The sequence below is a fragment of the Pleurodeles waltl genome, chromosome 1_1 (assembly GCF_031143425.1).
Source record: "Pleurodeles waltl isolate 20211129_DDA chromosome 1_1, aPleWal1.hap1.20221129, whole genome shotgun sequence".
Taxonomy (NCBI): Eukaryota; Metazoa; Chordata; class Amphibia; order Caudata; family Salamandridae; genus Pleurodeles; species Pleurodeles waltl.
This window is the reverse complement of record NC_090436.1, coordinates 193,620,296-193,636,646: the sequence shown is the minus strand read 5'-3', so window position 1 is coordinate 193,636,646 and position 16,351 is coordinate 193,620,296. Positions and strand designations below refer to the sequence as shown.

General features: G+C 41.4%; 1 protein-coding gene across 2 annotated transcripts in view; it reads left to right on the top strand.

Moving 5' to 3' along the window:
* Positions 1-16,351, top strand: part of NPR3 (natriuretic peptide receptor 3) — a 179,643-nt gene that overhangs the window by 146,367 nt on the left and 16,925 nt on the right. Inside the window, exon 7 of one of the 2 annotated variants that reach the window (XM_069220501.1) lies at positions 3,255-3,342. In XM_069220501.1, coding sequence (XP_069076602.1) covers positions 3,255-3,342 — 88 coding nt within the window. The remainder of the gene's footprint in view (positions 1-3,254; positions 3,343-16,351) is intronic. The other variant, XM_069220510.1, reaches the window with a different exon arrangement.

Sequence of the window (16,351 nt, the reverse complement as noted above, 5' to 3'; positions counted from 1 at the left end):
TGAAAAGAACTGGTCGGGAATTGGCCAAGATACCAAGGTGCCCCCTTTCAAAACAAAACCGTTCCATGCCATCCTAGTAAATTCTTATCAGCCTAATCCCTTGGTGGGAAAGAACACGCAAACATGCAGAATAAAAACATGAGCACATTGTATAATGTGGAAAAAAATCGTGCTTTTTTAACGTGGCCGTGGCTAATGCTAAAATAAAGTCAATAGGAAAAAAGAAGTTGGTGGTCACTAGTTTGACGGTGTGCTGCTAGGCTAAGTACAACGTGGAGTCAGTGGTCAGAACACAAATATCATTACACTGTGCCATGGTCCTTCTAGACTTTCTAGTCCCCTCTCCAGACTCTCCTTTTTTGGGAGGTACCGCTATGGTATTTATTTTTAAGGTGAGGTACCTGTGGTTAGAACTATCCATCAGAAGAAGAAGTTGCATACCTTCAGTAATAGTTTTTCTGTTGGTACTCTCCTTCCCTGCGGATTCTCCGCTGCCTCCCACCTCCCCATTCAAAAGATGGGAGGCAGTGGACATCATAATAAGGTTCCAGTTTAGGTGTCAGCTCACTGACACCGGCATTTTTTCCCATAGTACTCTGGTCTTGGTTATGGAAGGAGAAAGACTTGGTTAGTCTCAGAGCAGCATAGAGTCACCATTGAGTTACATGGCTAAAACTATGTGCATTTGGGACCATTGCTGAGAAACGTCTTTGGATCCAGTCTCAAGACTGGGGATAATCTTAAGGTAAGGAATTTGGAGTTAGCTAGGGCAGTGGTTCCCAACCTGTGGTCCGGAGAACCATAGGGGTCTAGGAAGCCTCCTCTGAGGGTCCACAACTGCTTAGAAAATTAAATAATATTAACAGATTAGGTCCCCAGCTTTCAGTAAAGGGGGGTCCCTGGATTCCAATAATGATTCAGTGGTGGTCCCTAGGTTCCACTAATATTAAAGCGGGGGTCCAGAGAAGTCAAAATGTTGGGAACCACTAAGATAGAGTATCCATTGGAAAGAGCATTACCAAAGGTAGGCAACTACTTCAATAGCAACCTCTTGAGTCACAGAACCTGTCAATTCCAGCATTAAGAATCTGTGCAAAACAGAGGCACACATACTTCATCAAACATTCAAACTTGATGACAAGTATTTCAGTCACAATATGACTAAAACTTGTTCATACTATCTACAACAAGGGGCCTTATTGAATGGATTTCAGGCCCATTAGTACTATGCAGTCTCGCAGTCAATTTCAACTCAAACTAAACCTTCAACTATTCAAATAACATCAAATATTTTGTCTTTCTTTTACTCCAGAATTGAATCCCAGTGAGCCATTAGCTCATTTTTAAAACGGAAACACAATTATGGCAACATTTACACTTAGCAGCACAGGGCTTATCACAAGTGAGTGTTTTTTTATAAGGTCCCATACCATTATTGTAAATGTAGGCCTTGCTTCTTTAATTTCATTGTATCAATCTTCCTTTTAGCACTTAATACTTTTTAATGTATTTATTGATATATTTATTTAAGCAATTTTGTATAGTGAGGACAAAAGCACAAAACCAAAGGGTGACAAAGGGCTTTACATAGAAATAGGAGGCATACAGAAGCAAGTGCTTTGTACTGCCTTACCGCCGATATAGATATAAATACCTTTGGTGGTGCGTTGGGTGAGACAGCATCCGTAGTGCTTTTCAATGCCTGTAATTCAGGCACTGAAAAGCACGATGGAGCTGTCCATGGGGGCCTCTGCACTGCCCATGCCAATTGCATGGGCAGTGCAGGGGCCCCCATGGAGCACTCGGCACCCCCTTTCCGCCAGCCTTTGCATGGCAGTCTGACCGCCATGCAAAGGCTGGCAGAAAGGGGACTCGTAATCCCCAGGAAAGCACTGCTTGCAGTGGTGGTCTAACCTCTATTGCGAGTCTGGCAGTCCCAGGACTGCCAGACTCGTAATGACCACCATTGTGCTTGTCACAGATGCACATGTATAATCATAAAATAATGTGGAATTTTCGCAAGCAAGTGACTTTGAGATATATTTAACCACAGCTCAAAAATGAGGGAAAAGTGGAAGATAAAACATAGCAAATGGCCATTAAGTAATAAAGCAGTCTTTCGTCTGGAAACCTGAAAGTTTGTATGGCAGGTCGGTGGCAGTCTTGTGAGTGACATCGGAGGTATGAAGAGAGAGCAGTAGGACTCTCTGCGGGGAAGAAGTACGTCCCAAGCGAGGAAAGTGGAATTTTGGAGACTTTACAACCAGTGCTTAATTTGTAAACAAAAAGTGATGGTGCCCAAAGCTGTCCCCTGAAACACGCGGCTGTTGCATTTAAATGTGCCGCCACAGAATACTGAGGCAGCGTAATCCTGAAGCCATCTCGGGCCTCTTTAATCCATTTACAGCCACTCTCTGCCCCCTTCAGCTCACTCTTTTAGCTTTCCCTTTTCTCCCTTTATGGCGGTTGTCTGTCTTTCTCTTCCTCGTCTTTCCAATATGTGTCTTTAGCTCACAGTAAGTGCTTAAGACAGAAAAATAAGTGCCAGCACTTAAAAATAGGTGCCGGTGCCCCTCACCAGAAACCACCGCTCAAATTAAGCACTGTTTAAAATTTACTGTCGAAAATTACATGCAGTCTCACTCGACATGTAACATGCCATCTTTTTTATCATGTAATTCAAATTATGCATCTGGAAGGGGGACTTTGCCCTTTGCCCAGATTACAGAATTACACATTATACTTTCCCTCACTCATATTCTTAATTTTCTACTTACTGATTCTCTCTCACTTATCTTCTCTTTCACCTTCCAGGTCACACTCGCTGAATGACTTACTGGCACATCCACAAATGGCATTGCTACATTATATTTCATATTGACTCTTTGGAAAATTGTATACAAATGAACCAGTTGCAGACACGCTAGTGTCCTTAACTTAATTTTACTGCAAATTGGAGCAGATGGTTTTTGCACCATTTTACTGCTTGTTTCAGAAGGAATAGTACCGATTTATCTTTCATAATTATTTTTGCACAGGAGAAAAAAACAGAAAGGAAAGTGACTGTGAAAGTAATTGTAAAAAAAGTACATATGTGTGCGAAAAACAGATCAAACTGATTTTCCTTCATGCTTAGTTTGACAGTTAACCCTAGCTCTTCATACCTATTGTGATAAAAGATTTGTGTCGAACTATCAATTTCATGTTATTCTGAGTGTTAAAATAATATCTATATTTTTAATTTTATTTTCAAGCAGGTGGTCTAGGAGAATCCGCTGTCACAGGAATTGTCGTAGGTGCCTTGTTAGGGGCCGGACTACTAATGGCATTCTACTTTTTCAGGTGAGAGACTACATTGTCACATTTTCTTGCTGTCCTTTCTCAATTTTTATTTGTGTAGGTGCGCTGTATTAAATTTATTTATTGTCCTTTGCATTGCAACTGAATATTACATGTAATGGAACCATTTTACATATTACATATTGATTTGGTGGTTATCACATAACTTTGATAGACTACTTGATTTAAATAGTTATATGTTGCATGATATCCAGTTTGCAGAATGACCTGCCCACTATCGTTTCATACATTTTGAATTCATTTGTGATTGCTTCTCTAACAAATTCGTTTGGGAAGTTGATCAAGCAGGACTCAATCATGTGTGTTTATGAATTTCACAGATCTGGGCATATATTTAAAAACAGACAAGAAAACTAATCACATTTGCAGATAGTCAAATGTGGTCAACAGTGGTATATATAAAGCATAGAAGTGGTTATAACGCACGAGGTGCAAATATATTTAGTCTTCAATAAATCACGTATGGAGGGACAAGAAGAAACAAGTGAAGGCTGTGATTCACAAAGATTCTTTTCCATGAGGAGGAGTGACCTACTTCTTGGAATTCAGGAGCAAACAAAAGATTACTCCAAGACTAGCCAGCCTTGCCTACTCACAGAAACATAAGGAAAGTTGTAAGAGGAAGGGATCAACACGGGCTGTTTGGTATAACGTATCACATTAAGAGAGGTAATGGCTGAATACTGAATAAACAAAGCAGAACAGTTAACCACTCAATAGCCTCTGGAGTGAACTAGTATTAAGCTCATTGGAATAAGGCTTCAGACTCAAATGTGATAAAGTGAAAATTGTGGTTAGCCACTATAGTTCACCAAACTTTCTAACTTTACAGTACTCAGAATGTAAACAGCAGATATATGCCAAACACAGTAATCGATATACTGTGCTACCCTGAGCCATGAACAAAGTCACTGTATTCTGGAAGGGAATTATAACTCATACAACGTGGGCTATATGTCATGTTTCCTCATGTGACAGCAGCCCTTCAATGGACACTGAACCTTCCTCAAAGGTTTCAGTTTGATGTGTTTTAAACAATTAAGTTGACCCTTGTTAGAAATGGGGTCTTTGGTTGACAGTCAGGTTACCCCCTGTTCAAGAAAGGACCCTCACTCTAGTCAGGGTAAAAGAGAATCACCCTCAGCTAACCCCTGCTTACCCCCTTGGTAGCTTGGCAGAGCAGTAGGCTTAACTTCAGAGTGCTAGGTGTAAAGTATTTGTACCAACACACACAGTAACTTAATGAAAACACTTCAAAATAACACAACACAGGTTTAGAAAAATAGGAAATATTTACCTAAACAAAACAAGACCAAAATGACAAAAATCCACAATACACAAGTCAAGTTATGAATTTTTAAAGATGAAATCCAAAAATAGCGCTTAAAAACACAAAATGCTTTGATGAGGTGTTAACACAGCGTTGTGATGGAGTCGCTCCCAACAATCTGACAACAACGGCGCCGGCCACACAGTCAAGCAGTCCCCCAGGTACAGTACCTTGGTGAAGAATGGAAACAAGCCGATGCGCGAAGCCAGGGATCGCAACGTCTGTGCGAAACATTGAATCCGCACACTTCGAGCGGGGTCGGTCACGACGTTGTGCGGCGACCTCCACGGAGTCACGGACTTCGGCAGGGCTGCAGCAGTGTCGGGCCTGCGAAGGTCGTCGTGTTCCAGCGAAGATCACGGAGTTGGTTGCAGGCGGCTTCACCGTATTCAGCAGCGGTGTCGGTCCGGAGTCGTCCGAAGTCAGTTTCCATTAATTTTCACCAGCCTTTCCTTTCAAGGGCTCGGGGACTGGATAGGGCACCACTTGTCAGGGCAGGAGTCTCAACAGAGAGTCCAGGTGCTGGTAAGGGAAGTCTTTGATGGCCCTAAGACTTCAGAACAGGGGGCAAGCTCAGTCCAAGCCCTTGGAGATCCTTCTCAAGCAAAAATATACCACAAAGTCTAGTCTTTGTCCCCTTGCACTGCCAGAAGCAGCAACTGCAGGATAGGTCCACAAAGCACAGTCACAGGCAGGGCAGCACTTCTCCTCAGCTCTTCAGCTCTTCTCCAGGCAGAGGTTTCTCTTGATGTCCAGAAGTGATCTAAAGTCTGTGGTTTTGGGTGCCCTTCTTATACCCAATTTCTCCTTTGAAGTAGGCCTACTCCAAAGTAAAGTATCTTTTGAATGTGCAATCCTGCCTTGCCCAGGCCAGGCCCCAGACACTCACCAGGAGGTTGGAGACTGCATTGTGTGAGGGCAGGCACAGCCCTTTCAGGTATAAGTGACCACTCCTCCCCTCCCTCCTAGCACAGATGGCTCATCAGGAAATGCAGACTACACCCCAGCTCCCTTTGTGTCACTGTCTAGTGTGAGGTGTACCAGTTCAACTGTCAAACTGACCCAGACAGGGAATCCACAAACAGGCAGAGTCACAGAAATGGTATAAGCAAGAAAATGCTCACTTTCTAAAAGTGGCATTTTCAAACACACAGTCTTAAAATCATCTTTACTAAAAGGTGCATTTTTAAATTGTGAGCTCAGAGACCCCAAACTCCACATGTCCATCTGCTCCCTAAGGGAATCTACACTTTAATCAGATTTAAAGGTAGCCCCCATGTTAACCTATGAGAGGGACAGGCCTTGCAATAGTGAGAAACAAATTTAGCAATATTTCACTGTCAGGACATATACAACACATTACTATATGTCCTACCTTAACCATACACTGCACCCTGCCCTTGGGTCTACCTAGGGCCTACCTTAGGGGTGTCTGACATGTAAGGAAAGGGAAGGTATAGGCCTGACAAGTGGGTACACTTGCCAAGTCGAATTTACAGTTAAAACTGCACACACAGACATTGCAGGCCTGAGACATCATTACAGAGCTACTTATGTGGGTGGCACAACCAGTGCTACAGGCCCACTAGTAGCATTTGATTTACAGGCACTGGCACCTCTAGTGCACTTTACTAGGGACTTTCTCGTAAATCAAATATGCCAATCATGGATAAACCAATTACATACTATCTTACACAGAGAGCATATGCACTTAGCACTGGTTAGCAGTGGTAAAGTGCTCAGCGTTCAAAAGCCAACAGCAACAGGTCAGAAAAAATAGGAGGCAGGAGGCAAAAAAAATGGGGATGACCCTGCATAAGCAAAATAAGGCATAACCTTTTGTCATGTGTTTGACATTGCGGAAGATGAAGGAGTTCATGCCCTGGATACCATAACAGCAGCTGTATTTTATCTGCCACCTCATAGCCACAGTTTGAAGAGGATGAATATTGGTAATACAGTTAGAGACAGAAGCTTGATTTAATTAGGAGAGAATAGAAAGAATAACTGAAAGATGCAAATTGTATAAGCAGTAGATGTTTGTGAAATGATGCACAATCCGTGGTCTAAAGCTTTAGGAAATGGTGTATTGCAGAGGTTGGAATGAAAGATGATAACATTCATTATGGCCTACTAATGGTAGACCCAACCATTTTACCTTCTTTTCCCACCCTACCCCTTTATCCATGATGCATAACGTCATATGAGAAAGGTACATAAGGGGGCTTTAACTTTTACTTGTATAAATCTGGCTTATTATATTTTTTTTCTCGCCAAATATTATTATTTCTGTTAACAAAGTAACTTATTTTCTGTCCTAGCATGAAATTTGTAACGATTGTGCAGATGTTTCATTTTCCTGTAGCCTATGCTTTGAGCCTAATGGAATAAATAATTATCTTAAGACTGACGTATATCGAAGTTTGCATTGCATCCCTACTTTTAGAAATGGATAGCGTAGAAGAGAGGGCTTCATATATAAATGGTATATAGTTTTTTATCATGCCATGTAATAATAAGTGGATCTGAGCATGTTTTAAGTTCATTAATTTGCTAGGATAGAATTGCGAGATTAAACACCAACTTTAAAAAAAACACTCCTTAATTTGAAACATTGCTTCAATTTTAATAAGGAAATGAATAATCTCTCTTGTTATTTTGCAATCACTGAGAGTGGGGCCTTTGTTGCTTTCGCCCACTGCTTCAGTTAATTTTTTGTTAGAGGAGCTATACAGTTCTAGTAATAATAGATTGGAAGCTTGTGTAGTATAAAGGGAGGGCTTTGAAACAGTTGTGTTTTCAATAAATGTAATGTTATTTGTTTTAATTAGAAAATATGGGCCAATTTCTTGGGGAAAAAAGTAAGTTGGAGTCAATTTCAGTCCTTTTTTAAATTCTTTGACAATTCCCGCATTACTCCAGGGAACCTGCGACTCTCAGAGTGTATCGCATTCATAAATATAACTGATGTACTTTGGCGGATGTGCGAGTATAGCTCAAAAACCCCATTTCCACTGTACACTTCCTGGTTTCCCCATACAGAAAATATGTTTCATATTGGAAAAACCTTGGAGTGGCTTAATTCCTGTGCCACTGTGGGCACGGATTTATTGCTGCCTATGAAATCTGTTTATTACATTGCATTACATTATCTACACCTAAGCCACGGAGGGCCTCACGCCTACTGACCTCTCTTAATACAACGTTCTCACATTCTTGGCTGTATTCAGTGTGGCAGTGCTAAAGGTTTGTGAATACCCACAGCATCGCAAGTTATGTTCTGGTTCACCCACTTGTGGAGGCATCCTTCCCCTGGAATGCTCACTACTCACCCCTAGAATAATATTATACGGAAGTAGTTAAAGTCATGATTTGTGAATGCAAATCATGAGTTTGTCTGTCCTCACTACAGCTTAGGGCATAAATACCTTTATGAACGGGATCCAAGGCGCTAGTTGTAAGAACTGCACATTGCATCAGTTGTGAGTTGCGTGCATCTGTGGCTATCAGATAAGTCTGAACATGCTAAATGGCTCATTGGGTTACATTAACCTTGATATATGTCGCAACAGGGGTCATCGTCATGCTGTGTGGTCAGTTTTCTGATTTTGATAGAGAATAAGAGGGAGACCTACCTAAAATGGACCAGTCTGAAAGTGTTTCCTTCGGCTACATATTTATAAAAACTGGGAATCTGGTTAATGGTAATACTGATTCATGTGCGTCCTGGCCTATGTGATGGACCCCAGCTCACAACGCTGTAAACAAGGTACTGCTCAAACACTCACGTAATCCTTTAATAAATCTGTTTAACAACTCATTAACATGGGGCTTCAATCCCCAACTGCAATGACTCACAGTTTCTCTTTGTGGAAATTTGCAGATCATGCGAGATGATGATACAGCGCCGCGGCGCCTCGTGTCGGCGCTGAAGCAACTGTCTGTGTGCTTTGCCAGGACACACCTTTAGTGCACTGGTTTCCCCTAACCCTCGGTGGGAGCCGTCAGGCCTTTTAAAATATAGACATATGTGCATTCCCTGCAACCTCGCTACAGAAAGGGAAAATGAGGCAAATCCCATTTCAGCATTTGTTGAACGAGGGTGGGATATAAAACAAGCAGGGAGTGGAAACAACGCACTGCAGTCTAGAGAATAGGAGAGTCCAACGCAGAAGAGTGATGACAGCGTTTTGGACAAGAGTGAAGGAAGGTGAGGTGGAGATGTGCCGTAGAAAGGAGGACACATGAGGGAGGGGTACAGAGAGAGAGAAACTTGTTATGTTGAAGTGAAGAAGAAAGAACCATGCTAATATTAATCATTTGCCTACTTATAGTAATACCAGAGATGCACAAAGTTTTGTTTATAAAAATATAGTTTTGTGGGGTCCATTATTTTTAATTCACAAAGATTGTGCTGTTTCACATGCAACGTTTTCACCATTTTGGGAGGAATTTGTTCTCTGCACTGTGAGATAAACTTCACCCTATTCAGACTCAGCCAAGATGGAAAACGTATGCAGAACCTTTCTGTTCAAGCTCAGGTTTTGTTGAAATGCTCTACTCACAATAACAGAAACATGTTGACCTTTTGCGACATAAATTGTTGAAAAATAACTTTTTAGGAAATATGGTTGAAAGGCTAAACCTTGCAACCTTTTCGAATTGGAAGGATTCCAATAGAATATTGTGAAGATTGTTAAAATGAATATCACTTGGCTCACCTCTCAGCAAAACCTGTCAGACGGGAAGAGACTGTAGACCATAGACTGTGACAGACATTTATGTACTGGAGCCGAAACTGAAGGGATTTGACCAGTTGTTACTCTGTCCAGCATTTATCCCTGCGGTGTTATTGAGGGACCTCTGAAATAACCAGTTACATACATCTTGGTCGGTCCAGCTCACTGTGAGATAAAGGATTCAATTCACAAAGGCATTTATGAGTACATGAAGTAATACTAGAGGGTACTAGTTCATGAAATACCCAAGTCCCTATTTATAGAAGTGACAGGAGGTCCAGGACGTTCTAGCTGTACAAATTGTATATTAATATTGACTGAATATTCCCATTTTAAATGTTTTGAAGCCAATCCATGAAGCCTTTTAAGAGTATGTGAAGTAGTATTATCGGAGTACTACTTCACCTACTCGTTTATACCTTAGTGAGTTGGCCCGAATATTTTTAAAACGATTATAGAAGTTTAGAAATTGTGTAAATTCCAACAATGCAACTGGACTGTGGCTAAGATGGCTAAAATCGGCTCACGTAGTTATGAAATATCCATCTGAAGCATGCATCATAATGTAAGATTAATGGACCCGATTTAAAAAGACTTATGTGACTTACTTCTGAATTCCAAGACTAAGAGAGGAGTACTCCTGGTTTACCCCTAAGCCTCAGGAGTAAACCAGGCGTCCTGAAATAGAAAGTCACTCATAAGCAACTCTTTGCGATAGTTTGCATGACGTTGCATTTGTAGGAATACTAATGACTCCAAGCTACCCCTCTAGGAGCGGCTGATTAACAATGAAGACGAGTAGGGATTCCTACACAGTGTGGCCTTGAGGTGTGAGCTGGAGAGGTACAAGGGCTGCAGAGTTAGCAGCCAGCGGAAGGGCCCTTGACCCGTGCAGTGTGGCTCAGGTACACACTATTTATGAACACCTTATCCCCACGCAAACAAGGTAACTCAAAAGTAAAGTTACTGATTCACAGGCAGCCAGGTGACATTTCAAATAGAAATGGTTAGAGGCTTCCATGCTATGGTAAAGCTGACTCTTTGAATCTCCGTTACCTGTTCGTGGCTACATCCAAACATGAACTCTGTGCTTTGTCTTTAGAATCTTTTACTGAATTTTTGTTCAGACCTACAATCCTATACCACAGGCCTTTTCCATGATACACCATATGTGATATAACGTACACAGGTCAGGAGATGCACCAGCAAAATGATTCTTGGGATGATTTCTTGCAGTGCGCTCATAACTTAGTAATTTTAGATCAATGACCAGGGAATTTTGTGCCAACATTTGACATGGCAAGTTAGTGCAAAATTCATTTTCTAGCGAGTTAAAATGTTGTTCATATTTGGATCAGCTAGGGCAAATATCATTTTGTAAAGATCAGGTCAGTACACAGGTAGGTTTAAATTGATCTGGTCACTAGTGAAAACTTTCTAAGTCACCATACCAGGGTTTGCAGCTGCAAAATAGCTTTTTTGCTATGTGCAAATCCGTTTTATGATTTGGAAAAAAATGATCGACTTGTAAAAGGGGTTTTGCAGCCCATTATGAATCACATATAGAACAGGGCGTGAGAGAGACATCATCCTCCTATTTGGGAGTCACAAGGAAATATACCAGAGCTTTGACAATGTAATTGTTGGTGCAAGCTGTTGATTACATAAAGGCACCTCAAAGTGGAAACCATTGATCAAACACTTCAAAGGGTGTAGTATGTGGTTCGCAGGTGGGACAGCTTCCCCTTTGGAAATAGTGTCTGGCGCCTCAGGGGTGGAGTGGACAGTGTTCGCTACCCTTAACATATGTCAACATTGTTTGGAACTAAAGTCCATTTCCCATGATTACATTGATGTCTCTTTATACTCATATACTCTATTAGTGCAGTAAAGAACATCAAGAACCAGGGGTTGTGATCATATTTTAGTGTTACCAGCCTTGCTTTCATATCACTTCTGCACGCTTTTATTAATTTTCATGTTTGCTCGCCCCATGAAGAAAAATGTATATATTTCAGCATAGTGCTCATATTGTATTTATGACAACATTTTTGACCCAGAATAATATACTCCCTTTTAACCCATATATTTCCACAGCAAACCAAATCCCTGATTTCTGTTATTATTTCCAGTCCACTGATTCATGTCCTAGCTCAGTGGTTCTTTCCCTTTTGACTTCTGTGGACACCTAATCACTAGGGGAATCCGGGGACCACCAGTGAATCATATTTGGAATCCAAGGTCATTTCTGGAATCCAGGAAACCCAGCCTATGCAATTCTGATCATCAGTACCACAAATCAGTGCATAAAAATATAGAAATAAGCATTCATGAAACAGAAAAAGGAATTATGACATATTGTATTTAGTTCACAAACAAACATGAAATAAATGTAATGGGAAGAGTGGAGCTTTTCTAAATTCAGTTAAGAAAACTATCCATACTGTGTTCTGTCTTATACTGCTCCTATGAATCAATCTGAGGATACCGACTTAATTTTTAAATTCCTTCAGATTCACAGAAAGTTTTAATATTTTCAGATGTACATATTGTTAAGTTATTTATATACACTGTTTTAATCTGCTAATATTATTTAATTTCCTAAGTAGTCACGGAGCCCCTAAGTTGGCGTTATGGACCCCACAGGGGCCCCTGACCACAGGATATGAACCACTGCCCTAGCTCAAATGTCTGCATTTGATATTCTGGAAGTTTTTATAACACATTGTACTATTGTTCATGATGAACTTTCATAGCGTATCATTTGTTCCATAGTATGTGGGACATAATTATCAGCAAAAACTCAAATATGCCAGGCTGCCAGTAGTTTTTATTGCAGTCTGCAGGTGATGCCTTCCAAAACTAAGAGAAGCTTTGTGTCAAAAAGACTAAAACTCTCGAGCTCAGAAAGCATATTGGCTGCACATGCTGCACTTTAATCCAAGCTGTTCAAACAGGAGGTAGCGAATTAAAAATAACATATTGAATGACACTTAGACTCTACACCATTGGTAACTAGAGCCCAACAGACAGTTTTCACGTCATGCTCCACGGGGGACTCGTACATCAGGCCCCGTTCTATCAAACAAGAGCATCCACCCAAAATCAGATGTTCCGCATTGCACAACTGCGTTGTTTTCGTGTAGGAAGGGACGTGGCCTTGCGGGTAAGAACTGAGGGTTTAGAGCACAGCAGTCGCAGTTTCAAGCCCTGTCTTAATATCCTTACATGTGTCAAAGTTAAGATCACTTGTCAAAAGTACTACATTTTACAAAAACGTCCGTTTTCTAATTCTTCTAATATGGATATATAATGAAAAATGGTTGTTTGAATGCCTTTTCATCATCGTTGTATCAAAGCTCTTTATAACACGTATTACTATTCCCCAACCCAGTGGTACTTATTTTACATATTTCATAAGGATGAGAGGCCACTTCCACCAGTTGAATATGAAATTATTATTTTCAGGTTACAGAGCTTTGCAGTGCATGCATTATCTACTGAATTATCTTAATTTCATATCTCCATGCAAATGATAAACACCTGCTAACTATTAAAATATGCAAGCTTACATGTGCACACATGACATCACAGATAACTCATTTGTGACATCATTGGTGACATTCCATATGGGATCAACAATATCATCTCTTATTTCACTGTATCAAGTCAGGTCATTAATACGTACATAATACATAATCCAAAGTGTTGTCACGTTCTGCAGCAAGCTCAACAACTTGCAAAAAATGGAATAGAGTCCAAAAGGGTTGGGTTTGCAATCTAATTTTGAAAAGATGTAAGGGGCACACATTTTGGTGGTTTCCCTGCCCGCAAGTCGCCATGCAGAGAGGCCCTTACTTGGGTGGGACTTCATCTCCCAGCATCCCCATGGAACAAAGGAGGGGCCTGCTGACTCTTTAAATAATCACCCACCTCTTGTAGCTTGGGGCCCACTCAGTGTGTGCCCCGGCGAAGACCTGTACAAGAGGGGCGTATCTGCAGCTGGATGAGGTTGCGCTGGGCCCTGTCTCTTGACCTTGTGATCAGGGGTGGCATTACTGTCAACTTATGACCTGATTTGGAAACTCTAATAAGGCTGGTCACTTTAATTCTACTGTTGAGGGACAGATATTGTTTTTGACTTTGACTAATTAACCTTCCAGAGGGGAGGGCTGTATATTGAGACGGGTAACAAACATGTTTTGGCCCCCAAGGGTGTGATGAGGGCACAGGTTCAACTCCTTTAATTATAACCTACCTAATCAGCTATGGCACAGCTTAACCTGGCGGAAAACTTAAAAAAGCACTACAAAAGTTGATTTCAGAGCCATCTTCCCCGTCCATTGAACTTCACCAGAAAGTGCACGATGAGAGCTCCAATATGGTCCCAACTGTTGTTATTGGAAAAGAGGGCACACAGAGTATCCCTAAAGCCATGAAGTGGAATAAGCCAATATCCAAAAATCAATGTTTAGTACATGATAAACTCAGTGGAATAACCCTGGAAACCTCAAGTTCCACCCCTTCAAGAGGAAATGGGTTGAAGGTAGAAGACAGGAACCCTCCCAAAAAGACTATGTTGTATCAGAGCCTCGTGATAGGAGTTGTAATGGGACTCACCTACATCCTGATCCTTTACACCAAGCAGGCATTTATCACACTTCAATAGAGAATATTAACAAAGCTCTTAAAACCTGCAAACAGTCCATCATCTGCTCTGTGGAGAGTATATTATCATCTTTTAGAGAAGAAATGTTGGGGCATATCAAACTGCTATCAGGGAATATTAAAGACTTAACAGCATATTTATACTTGTTTTGCGCCAAATTTGCATCATTTTGTTTATGCAAATGCGGTGCAAAACTAACTCCATATTTATACTTTGGCGCCAGACCTGTCGAGTGCCAAATTTATGGAGTTAAAGTCATCTTTAGGATGTGGAAACCTACTTTGTGTCAATGAGATGCAAAGTAGGTGTTCCCGTGCAAAAATTTACTCTATGGCCTTAGCGCCATATTTATCCCCTGTGCTAAAATCACGCACAGGGGGAGGAGGGTTCAAATAATGGTGCAAAGCTTGCTTTGCACCATTATTTAAAGCCTGGGTCAGGGCAGAAGTTAGGGGACCTGTGGGCCCATTTCCATGGTGGAACACCATGGAATAAGCTCACAGGTGCCCTCCCCAGGGACACCCCCACCCACACCAGAGGGACAGCAGAGGATGGGGGACCCCATTCCAGGTAAGTATAGGTAAGTACAGGTAAGTATTTTTTTTAAGTGTCATTGGGGACCCTGAAGTGGGCCCCCCTACATGGCACTGGGTGCAATGGCCATGCCCAGGGGACCCTTGTCCCCTGTGCTGGCCATTGGGGTGGTGGGCACGGCTCCTGTCTTTTCTAAGACAGGAGTCATGTGGTATGGATGGTTTTGCATCAGAAAATGATGCCAGGCTGTTTAGAGTCATTTTTTTTACTCTAAACCGTCTAACGTCATTTTTTGGCGCAAAACTCCCTTCATCCATAACGCCAGCCCCACCTGGCTAACGTCATTTTTTTTACGCTATCCTACCCTTTGCAGCGGCTTGCACCATTCCATAAATATGGTGCCCAGCTGGTACTCAGAAATGGTGCAAGCCGGTGCTAAACGTTTTGGTGCAAAACTGCGTTGGTGCAGCTTTGCACCAAAAAGTATAAATCAGGGCCTTAGTGAGAGCACTCCACAGAGATGTACCATTCAAGAGAGGAGTATGTCAAGCAGATTCTCTACAATTATGTACTCAACAGCTTGACTATATTACTGCTATTGCTAGATCAACTGCCCAGGGTAGAGGGGCTGACAATAATTGGAAGCTCCAGCATCGCTGCCTCAGTAGGGACAGGGACATTTCTAGCTAAACTCAGAGTCCCTACCCTCGCCTCAAAGGCCAACTTGAGATTTTGCATTTAGCTCCAGAAAGCACTCTATATACAGTTATCGTAGTGGGGGTTCCCCCTTTGAAAGAAAGAGCCTATGAGGATTGTCAAAGCCTTATAAATAAAACTGCACATTATTGCAGAACAATGTAGATTGTCACCCCAATATAATTAACAAAATCATAACGGCTTGCAGAGTAAATCGGATAGATTCCACTGCAAAATCCTTAAGGGGGGACTGTGTAGTTGTAAACTTTAAAGACCCTGATTGCGGCCATTTCTCATTGGTCAGGCCTGAGTGCATTTTCCCTCAATACTCAAAAACCCAGGTTTGCCCTTTAGACTTTTTTACTGCCCCCCAAATACAGAGTAGGCCAAGTCAGAAGGCTGTGGCCTCTTTCGCTCCCACTAAGCGATTTGAAGCACTAACAGGTAATGACTGAACCCAGAGGTCAGCTCCTTTAGGAGGAGAAACTGGCCAGGTGGAATCCAAGGCCAAATCACCTACTTGTCCCCAGCTATCAGTACACTCAAATATGGTTGAGAATCAAGATAAGCGAATCCACAATCTGCAGCTGTTAAAATGAAATATTGCAGGATTGGCCAGAAACTTGTAAATGAGGATTGGCTGCTATTTCTTAAGAATCATGACATGGTATGTTGTCAGGATACATGGGCCCCTAATTGCATTTTTATTGATGGCTTCAAATCATTTTATTTTTCCATGCAACTCCTTTGGCTGTTTTTGTCTCATATACTACAAGAAACCTGAAGGTCAAAGTTGTAGTATCCAGGCCATGTTATCAAATTCTCAATCTTTTCTTGGCAAAATATTTTAACATAATTTTAATTAATGTTTATTTTAACTTTTTAATCACATCCCGTAGCTATAATTCAAAAGCTTGACAAGTCAATATCAGATTTTGTATAGAGCCAGAGAAGTCAGATGTCGATTGTATGGGCTGGTGATTTTAATACTCTAAAATGTATTTATAGTGGGAATCGCACATG